At 35.0% G+C, this 13,348-nt stretch overlaps 1 protein-coding gene across 1 annotated transcript; it reads left to right on the forward strand.

Annotated features, from left to right (window-relative positions):
- Positions 1-611: 611 nt before the first annotated feature.
- Positions 612-12,514, forward strand: LOC118438222. The gene is made up of 17 exons (XM_035858122.1): positions 612-864; positions 1,177-1,975; positions 2,965-3,243; positions 3,320-3,493; positions 5,293-5,319; positions 5,394-5,474; positions 5,556-5,621; positions 5,692-5,808; positions 6,359-6,385; positions 6,457-6,537; positions 6,627-6,839; positions 7,557-7,622; positions 7,698-7,817; positions 8,490-8,654; positions 8,738-10,455; positions 10,602-10,703; positions 11,536-12,514. The coding sequence occupies exons 1-11, from the start codon at positions 694-696 to the stop codon at positions 6,728-6,730; spliced, it is 1,926 nt and encodes a 641-aa protein (XP_035714015.1). The 5' UTR covers positions 612-693; the 3' UTR covers positions 6,731-6,839; positions 7,557-7,622; positions 7,698-7,817; positions 8,490-8,654; positions 8,738-10,455; positions 10,602-10,703; positions 11,536-12,514.
- Positions 12,515-13,348: the final 834 nt, after the last annotated feature.

The raw sequence follows: 13,348 nt of genomic DNA on the forward strand, positions 1-13,348 counted from the left end.
ATTACCAGAGTGGTATAAATTTACTATAACCTGGTAACAAATTTATTGACATGGCAGTAGTCGCATCTGGGTTATGGCAGAGTTTATTAAATTTTACGGGATATAGAACTGAGGCTCTGTTTTAGTTTGAAAATTGTGACATTGCTTTTAAGTGTGCAGGGATGCGTCACACCAGACTATGTGAAATCCTACTTTAATAAATGTATTTAATGTTTGCTATGTTAGATACATATGTATATGTATGCATATATCTTTATAAACGGATTTTCGTAGGTGAACCAATTTATAAAATAATCGCTACCGGCGTACCCTTGTTAAACAGTCCAGTGAACTACAACCTCCAAGGTAAATCGCCATTAAATAATTACAAATTCTAGTAAATATTTAAAAGAACATTAACCTTTTCAAATATGACTCTAATGAGTGTGCGATTTCGACCTCCATAAAACGGCTTCAAACGGAGATGTGAGCAATGGGACGAACGGATTATATTAGAAGGATCCGTGTCATCTCTAAATTAATGAGCAATGCAATTTTTGAGTAACCAACGAATATTGCACTCGGATGCAATAATATGAAACTTCTTATATGTGTATAAACAGCATGCTACATAACTCCATTTAAGCAATTTATGCAAGGAGAGTTCCTATCCAGTCAAAAGTTGGCATCTACATTAGAATCTTCACGTCAAACATGTTTTCGCCAAAGTCCCCAAATTTTAAAATTGATTTTCCGGAATTAATTTCCGAGAAAAAAATAATATTCCCACAAGTTTTCATCCATCGTCGGAAGGAACAAAGTGGATTGAAGAAACATATTCTAAAGTGCCACGTGGAAAAATCAAACGTCGAGAGTGAACTTCAGGTAAGTTGAAATATGAAATAATGAGCCCGGTTATTCCTTCTAAGTTTATAAAATTTTGCCAATAGATATCCCATAAAATTTCAGGGTTTTCGAAAAAAAGTGAAATACTTTGCAAATAATGAGAAACAAAATTTCAACTATTTTTCAAAAACATAAAATAACATTTCGTATTTTTTGTGTTAAAAAATACTTGGAAATATTGCTTTACTCTTTAATATTTCACAAAAACTCGACCAGCCTGAACAAAATGATTTTTATTACATAGATACAAAATAACAAAAATTTAACAATGAATTAAAAAAAAATATGCAGGTCCCTCAGCCAGCTACCGAAGATATACAATCGTATACAGGACACCAACCAGTTAACACTCCAGGAACTTTGAAGTCACCGGAGAGACGTTACAAAGTAACGCAATTAAGAACCCATGCACCTCCATTTCAAGCCCCAAAAATACCAGCAACCACTTTTAAGACGCGTGGTTCCTTCAGTGCTTTCGTATCAACAGAAAGAAAACCTACATATGCAACCAAACAATTGCCACCAGTTTTTGGGTGTGGCTCAGAATCTGCCAAATCAATGGCATTTTGTAAATCCCATAAATCTACAGCGTACGCCGACTGGATTTCGTCCCTAAACTCCCCTTCCAATACATACCAACCTTTGGAAATTGTGGACAAGCCCAAAGAAAAAACTCTCCCCAAGATTCACCGATCCTTTGGCAAAATGTCGAAGGATCGGTATGACGACGACGTTGAGTCGTATGTTGACTACAAGGGCAGGTTCCGACAGCCAGCCGGATTGCCCTTCCCTTTCTTATTCTACGGGGGCTGTCCACCTTCGGGCGCACCAGACGACGCTCCCGAGAGGAGAGGCACAGGACGATCTCGTCCGGGCGGTGAGCCTGCTGCCAGAAACTCCGCAAATGAAACCCCCACTAGCGCTGCACCACAAAATGGGGCACAAGTGCCCTCTCCTGACCTGGAGCAACCTTCCCCGGCAACAGCAGATGTGCAAGACCCTTCTGTTACAGTAGGTCAACTTCCAGAAGACTGCACATTGTTCTTTCAAGAACGGCAAATGTCAACGAATACGCTCGGAAATTTGAATGGTAAGATTATTTCTGTTCTTTGACCAGCAAAAATAGTCGACTTGATTTAGTAATAGAGCAGCAATAATGTAAACCAGAGAAAATTGATTTTGTTAAGATTTGCACATTATGTAGAAGTGATTTTTGTGAGTCCAACGGTATAAATAATTTGGTTCCTCTCCTCCCCTTACCCCAGGGGGAGGGGTCCAAATTTGCTAAAACTGCAAACGGGGACGCGGATTTCCAGATGATGCAAAAAGATATCAAAATGCTAAATACTTTCACCAAAATGTTCCTAATTTTTTTCTACAACCCCAAAGCGCTTTTTGGAAATTAAAAAAATTCAAAAAAATGTCTCGAAATTCCGGTTTACATTATTGTTACTCAGTAAGGTTTCAAGTAAAATCATATTCAACGACGGTATCAAAGTTATTTAATAAACAATGTTGCTAAAAAAGAAGTCTAGATTATTAATCGAAAATTATCGTTAAAAAGCAGCTCGTAATTAAATCTATATCAATTCCCTTATTTTGACCTTGCAAATGTTTTCATTGTAAAGATGACCTTTCATGAAATAATACTATTTTTAATAGTTTTTCTAAACAAAATTAAAATAGAAACTGCAAAAATAGCATTTTGAAGATTTGTAGAGGATTAGATTCTGGGGGAATTTTAATCTTAATATGTATGTATGTATGTCTGCATAATATAATCAGGATATTCGTCATTGGTTTGCATAGTGTCAAACGTTACCAAAATAGGTTGGATTTAAAATTAAGTTGCAAAATTATGCATCCCGAGGGCCAGTATACAGTACCTATTTCTTAAACATAAGAATACGATGCGAACATGCTAATTTGTAATGAATACCCCCAATGTGTCCAGTTATTATTATGTTACACATTTATTCAAAATCCATTGATATTGATGTTTCGTAGCTTAATTGTAGAGTGGTTTAAGGGTAAAATCGAAGTAAAGTAAATAATAAAGGGTTTTATGAATTTTTACAGTCTATCGAAGAATCCAAAGGGTCACACGATTACTGGACAACATCGTCAACCGTGAAGAATGTATGGAAAACCTTGATGACGCCCGAGTTCTATACGAACATTATCGGGAAAATAAATCCTTCAAAGAATTTACAGACTTGCTGGGACAATTACACCAGCCAGTGTACACTGATTTCGTTCGGTTTTATTTCGGGAGGCGCCCTGATGTACAACCATATTTCGAAAGAGTGTCAGGCGCCCTGAGTCATTACGGGTGCAAATACACTTCAAAAAAGACAGGTTAGATTTTCAGATGATTTCACATTTAAACCCTTCCGGGGATACATTTGATATTGTAAAGTTTTAAATATGCCAGGTCACTTGCCCGGTTGCACGAGACAATATACCACCCCCACCACACATGATTCGAAGATAAGTGTTAGCAATAATACGACACCAGAGCCATCGGAATTTGAGGGAAAGATAAGAACAACGAACAGGTCTCGTAGAACCGAGTCCGGTGTGCGACAGGCATCAAGCCCACTTACAGGTATGCTGCCTATATTTCTAATAAACGATAATGATAAAAATACGTAGCATAGTTGCGCTAATTTTGACAGATTATTGTACGTTTGTAATGCTATTATTCTGTCCGTTTTACTCTTAATTAATAGTTGTGAAAGCAACCATAACCGTTGCTGATACTACCTCGGGGTTTGGTTTAGATCGTTTTTTTAGATTGATATGTATTTTAGGTTTGTTATCTAAATGCATATTAATATAGCACAATTGGTGCCGTGTATGTACAAATCTCGGTAAAAATTACCGCGTGACCTTAGGCATCGGGTCGTTCCCTTGAAAAAATAAGGAGAAATAGTGTTACAGTTTGGTAATTGTATTAAAAGTTTTTTATCTCCTTTGGGATAATAATGATATCGAGAAATTGCAGGTCAGTTTTTAAATTTTGAACTGGTTAATATTTCTGTGAGGTCCAAGTTCCGGAACTGTTTAAGTTTACGAAATTTAACACTTTTTTACTACATAGGTGAGACACAAAATGCATAAAGATGGGTATTTATGTACATCAATTAGAAGGGTCACATCGCAATACATACATCTGTAAGTGCAATTTTGCAGTGTTTATGAAATCCGTGAAAGGAGCAACCAATTTTAAATGAAAATGCGTAAACCTCAAATCAATGGACAGGTGAAACTTCATTTTATGACCAGTTTTCGTCGTAATAGTTCACAGTGTCAATGGATACCCCTTTACTTCGTATATTTCATGAAAAAGTAAAGGAACGCCTCGGCAATATCGCAAACTTTCGAAGGTATATCTCCTACAGAACAACGGTTGTTAAGTTTACCTAGTAGACGTGCATACTCACAATATTTTGCTCCCCCAAATTAAAATATATTTACCTATATATGTATATATGTACATGAGAATGCTAAATACCGCATGGTAAATTTCGATTCCCAAAATGCGAACTTCCATATTTTAAAATCTCACGCCATACTCGGCAGAGTTTTGCACAACATTATTTCCACATTTGCAATTAGGTTTACATATCTTTAAAATATACAGATGTGGACCTATGTATGTTAAAAGCTACGTAAAATAAGGCGTTTTTATACTCGTTCTTTTTAGTAGCATAAGCTTGTATTCTCCTGGACAAAATTTTACGTTTCTTTAGACTTAAGTTTAAGAACGAATATAAGATCAGAATATTAAAAGCCGAATTTAATTATCGTGACCTGCTTCAATATGCAAAAAATAAATTTACAAGAGGGTCGGTAGATTAAATAAAAAATCTGCCACATTACTAAAAAGTCGGCAACATTATATTGGGCGTACTCACGACAACTTCTTATTTCGCATCGCAACTCATTTAGCAAACTTGCGAAGATCAAAATTTTTCTGTCGTGAGGGAATTCGCAAAATATAACTTCGCAAATCTCTCCAATCTCGCAAATCTACTGAAAAATGTCTATCTTGGTATTGTTTCCATGGATTTCTTTCATTTCCCTTGCTAGCGATGATGAGGATGAGTTTGCGAAGTAATTTTGCGAAATAAGAACATGCCCAATTGCTGGGTAAATTTGCGAAAAAAAATCCCATGGTTTTCCAGCAAATTTTTTGCGAAATCTCGCATATCTCGCAAAACTTCGCAAGTTATGTTGCTATGCTCACTTTGCGAGATATGCGAGATATGCGAAGGTTGACGTGAGTACGCTCATTAGTTACTGCAACATTATTGGTACAAGATTGACAACATTTTAGGAAAACCAGATTCGTCCTTTTTTATCTTTCCAAATCTAATATTACATCATGTATTTACTTTTTAGTTGAAAACAGTTCTCCGGACTTTTGTGGTAAGAGAATTTTGTAGTACGCGACGTTGCGAAATTGCACATATGTACATACTAAATTCATTTTAATTATAAAGATACAACAATTTCTATGACCCCGGATTCAGAACCCTCTGTGCCATCAAAAAGAAGTTCATCTGCACGCGAGAAAAATAGTGGTAAGGGTAAGATGGATACATATGATTAAAACTAATATTTGCAAAGAAAGGGTCAAAAAAAATTGATTTTGACAATTTCAGATAACCTTGCCACTGCGGGAAAAAATCACAATTTAAGGAACACAGATATAACGCAATCCGATAATGGTGATAAATAAATTCATAATTTTATTAAGATAAGCTCAAAAAATTAATGGTCTGAAATTACTATACGCAGCAGTACCAACACATAAGCCGACGTCGGATTATGCAAAAGGGAGAGAGCGCGTCGAGCGACGGGGGTACTCACGTCAAAGTTCCAGTAGGACTGAAATGGGCATATCATCAAGTTCAAGTAATATCACACTTGTTAAAAATAATTTTTGACAAAATCTCCCCAAATGGGCGATATTCTGGTAGAAATCAATTAAATTTTAATGATTTCCCATAAAAAACTCAATATTTATTTCTACCAGTTTTGACTGGATTGACGAGAAAATGAAAAAAGTTTTACCATAGGGTTTCCGACAAAATATCAAACAAACTCTAGTATTTTTAGTGTCACAGTAATGACAGAATTATTCTTCGGGATGTTTTAAATTTTCGATTTTTTCGAAGTTTAGCGAAATTTAATCATATAATTCGGAAGTATTCGGAAGTAGTTCTTCAGAAGGACTTACCTGATTGATTAAAAACTAATTGCCGCGAAATTGTAATCTTAATCTTGTCAGTTTCTGAAATCTTTAAAATTAGCTCAAATTGGAAACAGGTTAAGATTATTGGAGGTATTTTATCCACAGAAAATACATGTATATTAGTTTTCTAAATAAGCAACCAAGTTAAGATTTTTACCCATCAAATTTTCTTCACGATTACCATATTTGATGTTTTGTCTTGATGAATAGGTGAAAGCAGTTGGCCGGAATATTGTGGTAAGGAACTTTTTACACGTAACGTGGCATAATAGCATACACTTATTACATAATTGATTCTATTTTTACAGATAAAACAATTTCCATGAGCCCCAATTCTGAACCATCTATGCCATCAAGAAAAACTGCGACTGCAGGCAAAAAGAAAAATTGTGAGCTGGATATAAACATACAAATTAAATTCATATATGTGCATACATAGATATGGAAAGAAGGGTTTATAAAAAAGTGATTTTTCCAGCTAAGTTTATGGATGCATCAAGAGGCCTAAATTTAACAAGGACAGCTATAAACTCTTCCGATAGTGGAAATAAAATAAATAAATATGTAATTTGGTTACAATAATTACATCAATTTGATGAAATGAAATTATTAGAAGACGAAATAGCGACGCATAAGCCGACGAACTCACTACGCAGGGAAATGACGGGATCATCGTCGGGATCATCATCGGGTAATTTCATAATTGCTAAACGCAACTCAAAATAAAATATCCCTTGGGCACGATATTTATTTCGTGACTACGACCAGTTAAATTGCCATTACTTCTGATGAAAAATATTCATTTCCAAATTTTGTGTTCCGCGACGGAAGACTTACGAAGTTCACTTTTTACCATTGGTCGGTATAAGGAAACTATAAGAGGATAAATATCCAGAAACATAAACTTTCTACTATGGAGTTTCGCACGAAATACCAAAGAAATGATTCTATTTTGAAACATTTTTCTATAGTAATCCTCTGATTTTTAAAATCCAAAATATTTTTAATTTTTGCGCGATTTGAAATATTCAAAAGCGTATTTCGCCAGGACTAATTTGATTGATTAAAAAAGGCAATTATCGCAAAATTTTTATTTTATTATCCGTAAAAAAATCTTACCTTTCTCTTTGTCCATTTTCTTCACGATTAACTAATCTGATGTTATGTCTATATTATTAGATGAAAGCGATTCGCTGCATTATTTTGGTGAGGAAACTTGTTTGTACCAACGTGGCACAATATCATATATGTGCTTATGACATTAGTTGATTTTATTGAACAGATGCAACAAAATCTATGACTTCTGATTCCGAACCATCCACATCATTTAAAAGTAGAACTGCAGGCCAGAAGAATACTGGCCTAACCTATGCAAATAATGATTTCTAATAAAAATGATTTTTTCCAGATAATTTAATTGGTCCATCAAAAGATCTCAATTTAACAAGCACAGCTATAAACTCTTCGAATGATGGTAACAAATAAATACGTAATTTGATTAAAATCATCACCTCGATTATTATTAATCATAATGAAATGGAATTATTAGAGCCGAAAATAACCAGACATAAGAGAAAGCCAAAGCCTCGAGTCCGCTATTCACCGTCCGACTTTGAACGTGTAAGAGACAATTCACGCAGAACAGAAGTGACCAGATTACCTGCTGCTGGTAATTCAAAACTTGTTCCTAATAATTGTAAAACAATTGGTGTTCAACCAGATAAATTTCTCGTTGCATAAAACTGGATGAACTTATTTATTCAATCGGGTAAAGCGTGTCTGTCAAATCCAAATGCCGAGATCCAGATTGCAATCTTTTATTGTCAATATGTAAAATTTGTGACAGGAAATACACATGTGCATGTCCTAAATTAAATACTGAATCCTTGATACTTAATCCCAGCACAAATTTGTATGCAATTAATTGGTAATCCCTAATCCTGAGCAAAATTTTCACGCCATTATTTGCCGATTTTTAATGACATACATGTCTAAGGTAAATTTTTAACCTTGCGAATCTATTTTCGAAATCTACATATACATCGAAAATAAGTAAGTTAGCGTGCGACCCTGCACAATTTTTCTTTTTCCAAGCGAGCCACGCGATTTTTTGCCAAGAGCAGATTTGCGGCCTGAAATCACCACCGCCGAGAAACATCGAAAATTGATATATACGTTTGCACATAAATAGCCTGAATATGTACCGAGGAAATTGTCCGCAGATACTTTTCAGCTTTGTGTGAAAAGTCTTAAATTTTACAATTACCGGATTATATCGAAATACAAATTTTGACATCATAGCATTAAATCACTTGTACATTCTAGCTGCAAATATTTGCAGGTCCCACAGATGACACTAATTTGCAAATCGGGACGCCCATAGTGAAGCCTTCTCGAGTGAGAAAACCAAAAATAAGGTTCACCCCTTCGGATTATCAAACAAAACCACGTGCAACAACTCAAAGTTCAAGCACAAATGACATTTCCCCAGTTCCATCCAATTCTGGTACATTGATTTTATTAAAATTTTAGTATTCTTAACCATTCACCTGCAGACATTTAATTTAAAGTTACTTGCAAACGTTGCAGGAGTTGTTTCAAAGTCAACTACTCGAAGGAAACTTGACTTCGCAGACGTAAAAACACAAGTTTCGCAAGGCTCCAAAATTCTCCACGCTGATGATTCTGATGATTCGTCCAGTTCCAGTTCATCATCTTCCCAAAAAGGTAAGTGGCATTATTCGTTTGGCTAGTAATTCGTTTGGCTAGATATACATATATGTAAGTATATATGCATAAAACACAATTTTCACACATTTTATAACCACACGCACTTTATAATTAATGAAATGATTATAAACATATGTATGTATGTATGTACATCGGATTAGAATCATACAATAAATGAAATCTCAAAATATACCTGAAAAATGACCGTACCAATCCCTAAAATATGGCCATAAAAATTTTTTGGGCTTGATCGGGAATAAGAATATGTCCTACATACAATTCGATAATCTGACTGACCCATGTGAGAAAATATTACCCACCTCCCTTCATTGAATCCTACAACAAATTCTAAAAATAAATCTCATACGGAAAGGACTGAAAGAGAAACTAAAAGGACCCAGGTCAAAAGATTCGTCCCTTGAAAAATCGACATCACCAGAGATTCCAACAGGTACTCCAGGAGACGACAATAAAGTCGACTCTCCAGAAACGTCTGATCGATCATCTCCTGGTTTCTACCCGAATGAGTACAATTGCTTTTTAGTTCAAGCGGATTCCGAAGGTCCAGATTTATATGACCCCTTGGAAATTACGACTCGAATTTGGTACACAGAAATGGAAGTCTTAAATGTCTTTGATGAGACAGATTTTGGTTTTACTGGAGTGGAAACCGAAATTTTATCCTTGGCCCCCAACACTTGTGTGACATCTGGAATTGCAGTGCCCTATGCTCTTAAAATTATGCAGGACTGCATTATAGATTACCAAGATCAGAAAAAGAAAAAATTGGTTTCTGGCATAATTTACCACTCCAACCACAACGACAAAGTGGCACCCGTGCCAATATTCACTACTTCTCCGGTTTGCCTGCCAAACGAGGGTGATTTCGATGACGACTGGGGAATATTATACACCGTGATATTCTTTAAAGTTCACGCCTTTCTTGTTGAGATGGATTTTGCCAAGCACAAAATTAGGTTTATGGACTCATTAGCTGATTACCTGAGTCAAGTGCAAAAGAAGGCCATCTTCAATGCAATCCGTGACGTTCTCAGGGAGAGATATTCAATCGTTGATTGGGTGTTTGAAGACAAGGGATCAGCGCGGCAAGGTATAAATGATTGCGTCATCCTATCCCTGATGAACCTAAAAGCCAGGTTACTGGATTTGGATCACATGCTCCCTCAGCATGTTAACCCGTACGATGCCGGAGAATATCGGGACAACATGATTGAAGAGCTGATGAAGACGACGGACATTGGAAGCACGTTTTTTGCAAAATGTAAAAGCTCAAAGGCGGTGCTGAATCAAATAAATAGGCGAGAAGTTCAAAGGAAGAAGATCTTTGAACTTTTGACAAAAAGGAACCTGATTGCGAAAATTTATAACCGGATGGAAAACATCCAAGCACAACTGGACGATGGGACCACAAACCCATACTTTACACAACTCGAGGTCAGACTTAATCGACTACAAGGCGAACTGGAGAAAGACGTGGAGGAACATGAGCTTGACTTTGCAAGAAATAGAGCTTTGCGCAATTCGCAAGTTACGTAACTTGCAATTTTTGGAATTTCGTAAGTTCACAAAAAATCATTTGTATGTTACGTAATTTAGTTTGATAAATGTGTGTTTATGAAATTTTTCAAATTAACCTTTTCCTTTACAGCCATTGATTCTGAAATGAAACATGGATCTATCTAATATGCTTTAATTTTTTCAGCTCTCCTAGCTGGGTCTCCTATTCATCATCAATGCCAAAGTGGGGCCAAATCTGAACCAATCATCACTTTTATGCAGTCTGCACCTCGACAATAATACAGATGTAATATAATTTTCAAGTTTTTCCAACATTTTGACAGTTTTCATAAACAATCTCACAATGCATGGCTTTTACATGCAAAACTCAGATCTCATGGAATTAAATTTCGTTCATTACAAAAAATAAGCATACCGTTATCTTTCAATTTACATAATGGGCTAATTTGAGCGCGAGGGGCGAATTTTAAACTCTTTTCTAGCAACAACTTTGGTTTTTAAAAATTCTACAAAATTTCCAATTATGGTGCGAATTATGGCGCAAACCAAAAATTCGATAACATGTTCCACCAGAATGACTTGCCTGACTTGCAAAAAATCAAATTCTCTCAAAATATGAATTTGAGAAATTCTTGCCAGTTTATGAAATTTATTGAAATTATCAACTCTATCAAAAATATTGCATGCGCTTTTTCCATAAACATGTCAAATTTTTAGAGTTTTGCTAAAATTCGAAAATTTACAGAATTTTTAAGAAATGAAGTTTTGGCTATAGAAGAATTTAAAATTCGCGCCTCGTGATCAAATTATGAAAAACTTCGAGTATGCTTATTTCTTGTGGTGACCAAAATAAAATTGATCCCATGGAGATCTGAGTTTTATATGTAAAAGGCATGAATTGTCAGAGGAATTCATCGAAAACAAATTTTAAACTTAAATACAGAATTATTGGTAAACCCTGTAATAAGAGAACAAATTATTTTTGAACTTTTTGAGTTTTTTTTATTTCTCATTAAAAGGACAGTTTAAGTTTATTATTTTTCAGTACATGACTTCTCGGGTGAATTGTTTTTAAGTTGACATGGCGATTTTATATCTGGAGTTTTGTTAAATTTCAGCAAATCTGTTTCCTTTACAATGTTTCTTAATTACCCTGTTCACACAATAATCCAAGTATTATGGTAAATATACGACATTTTTTATTAAGGTTAGGGGTTTGAATGTTCGACTCCTTTGTAGTCAGCTTTTCTTATCTATGTATGTGTGTGATACAATAATGTATGTATTCATAAAGTAATAACCTTTTAGACTTTTATATTGATGTACAGAACTCATGCAAGCATTTAATCCGTTTAAAAAGTTTAGGTCTAAACGTAAAAATTCATTTTTTTAGAAACAGCAAGAACGATCATGATTACTTTTAATACACGTATAAACATAATTAGATCAATTTATAGACTTAGATCCACGATTAAACTCATGTTTAATTTCTATTGTATCAAGGAAATTATTGTTTGCATTTATAATTATCCAATAAAATAAAATTTTTAACCTCAATTATTTAGCCATGTCCAAATTATCGATGAGATGCATAATTTTTTATAATTAATTACGCAACATACAGCTGGAAACTTTCAAATTACTCATCATCTATAACCGAGAAAATGCAGTACTATTAAGTAGTGTCCTTAACGTAAGATTAGGTGACTCATCGTCACAGGTCTAAAAATCTGAATACTTTTACGCATTTCTCCGTTCTGGGAATTTATTTTTAAATTCTATCAGATCCATTTGTAGACCAGGTCAGTACCAATTTATTAAAAATATGCACTCCAGAGTTTATCAAGCTTTGAAGGAGAAGACCCAAGATAAGCCCTCTAGTTAAAAGGCCTTCAGAAAAATTTGGTGTCAAAAAAATTGGCTTATGCTTTTTTAAAAAAATCATCGCCATCCTATTAATCAGCTTATTGACTACAACTGGATCAGATAGATTTTCTATTTTCTATTGCATTCCTCTAGAAAACAATTTTGAAATCATGGTGTAGAAAGTAACCTAAACTCCGTTTCACGTTACATGGAGTACATTACCCGAATGAGCCGAATTATTAGCTCACCCTGCGTAGCATGAGAGCTATTGAATTCCTCTTGTCCGTCTGTCTGTCCGTCCGTGTGTTCACGAGTTTTTTGTATCAATTGATGCTAATTAATAATCCCCATGTCCATTATTGAGCATCTTAATCGCACCATTTGTATCGAACAATCCATGACGGAATTGGTGCGAATCAATTCAGAAACTCGATAGAGAAAAGACAACAATTTTGGAATTACTAGCACCTTTGGGGTCGAATAATCGGTTATCGAAAATGATGCGAAATAATTGGGATCATATATGCAAAACGCACCAAAAATGCAGAATAGCTGGAAGAAATAATTGCCCAATTTTGATCAATCAGTATGCAAATGGTGCGAATCGGCTGGGAAAATTGACCGACGGAGGATTACAATTTTGGAATTAATATCACTGTTAGTATGGAACAATCGGTTCTCCAAAATGGTGCGAAACAATTGGAACAATCGATGAAAAATGCACCAAAAGTGCAGAATAACTGGAAGAAATAATTACAAAAATTTGGCATCACGATTTAATTGCCACGTGCCAAAAGTCGAAATTATGTCGAAAGTAAATGTTTATTTTCTCGCGTTATCCTACACTATTTGTGCAAAATTATATGATTATAATTTATCTACTTTCACCGATTTTTCTGCACCAGTGGTGCAAAATTGTATAACATTTATGCACTTATTTTGTCAGCTTATTCTGCACCTTTGGTGCAAAGTTATATCAAATCATTATTGCAGGGTGAGCTACTTCTATCGTTACTACGGTTTATTTTATTATTTGGTACCACTTTTATTTTGGCGTAAAAATCA

The sequence above is a fragment of the Folsomia candida genome, unplaced genomic scaffold (assembly GCF_002217175.1).
Source record: "Folsomia candida strain VU population unplaced genomic scaffold, ASM221717v1 Fcan01_Sc001, whole genome shotgun sequence".
Lineage (NCBI taxonomy): Eukaryota > Metazoa > Arthropoda > Collembola > Entomobryomorpha > Isotomidae > Folsomia > Folsomia candida.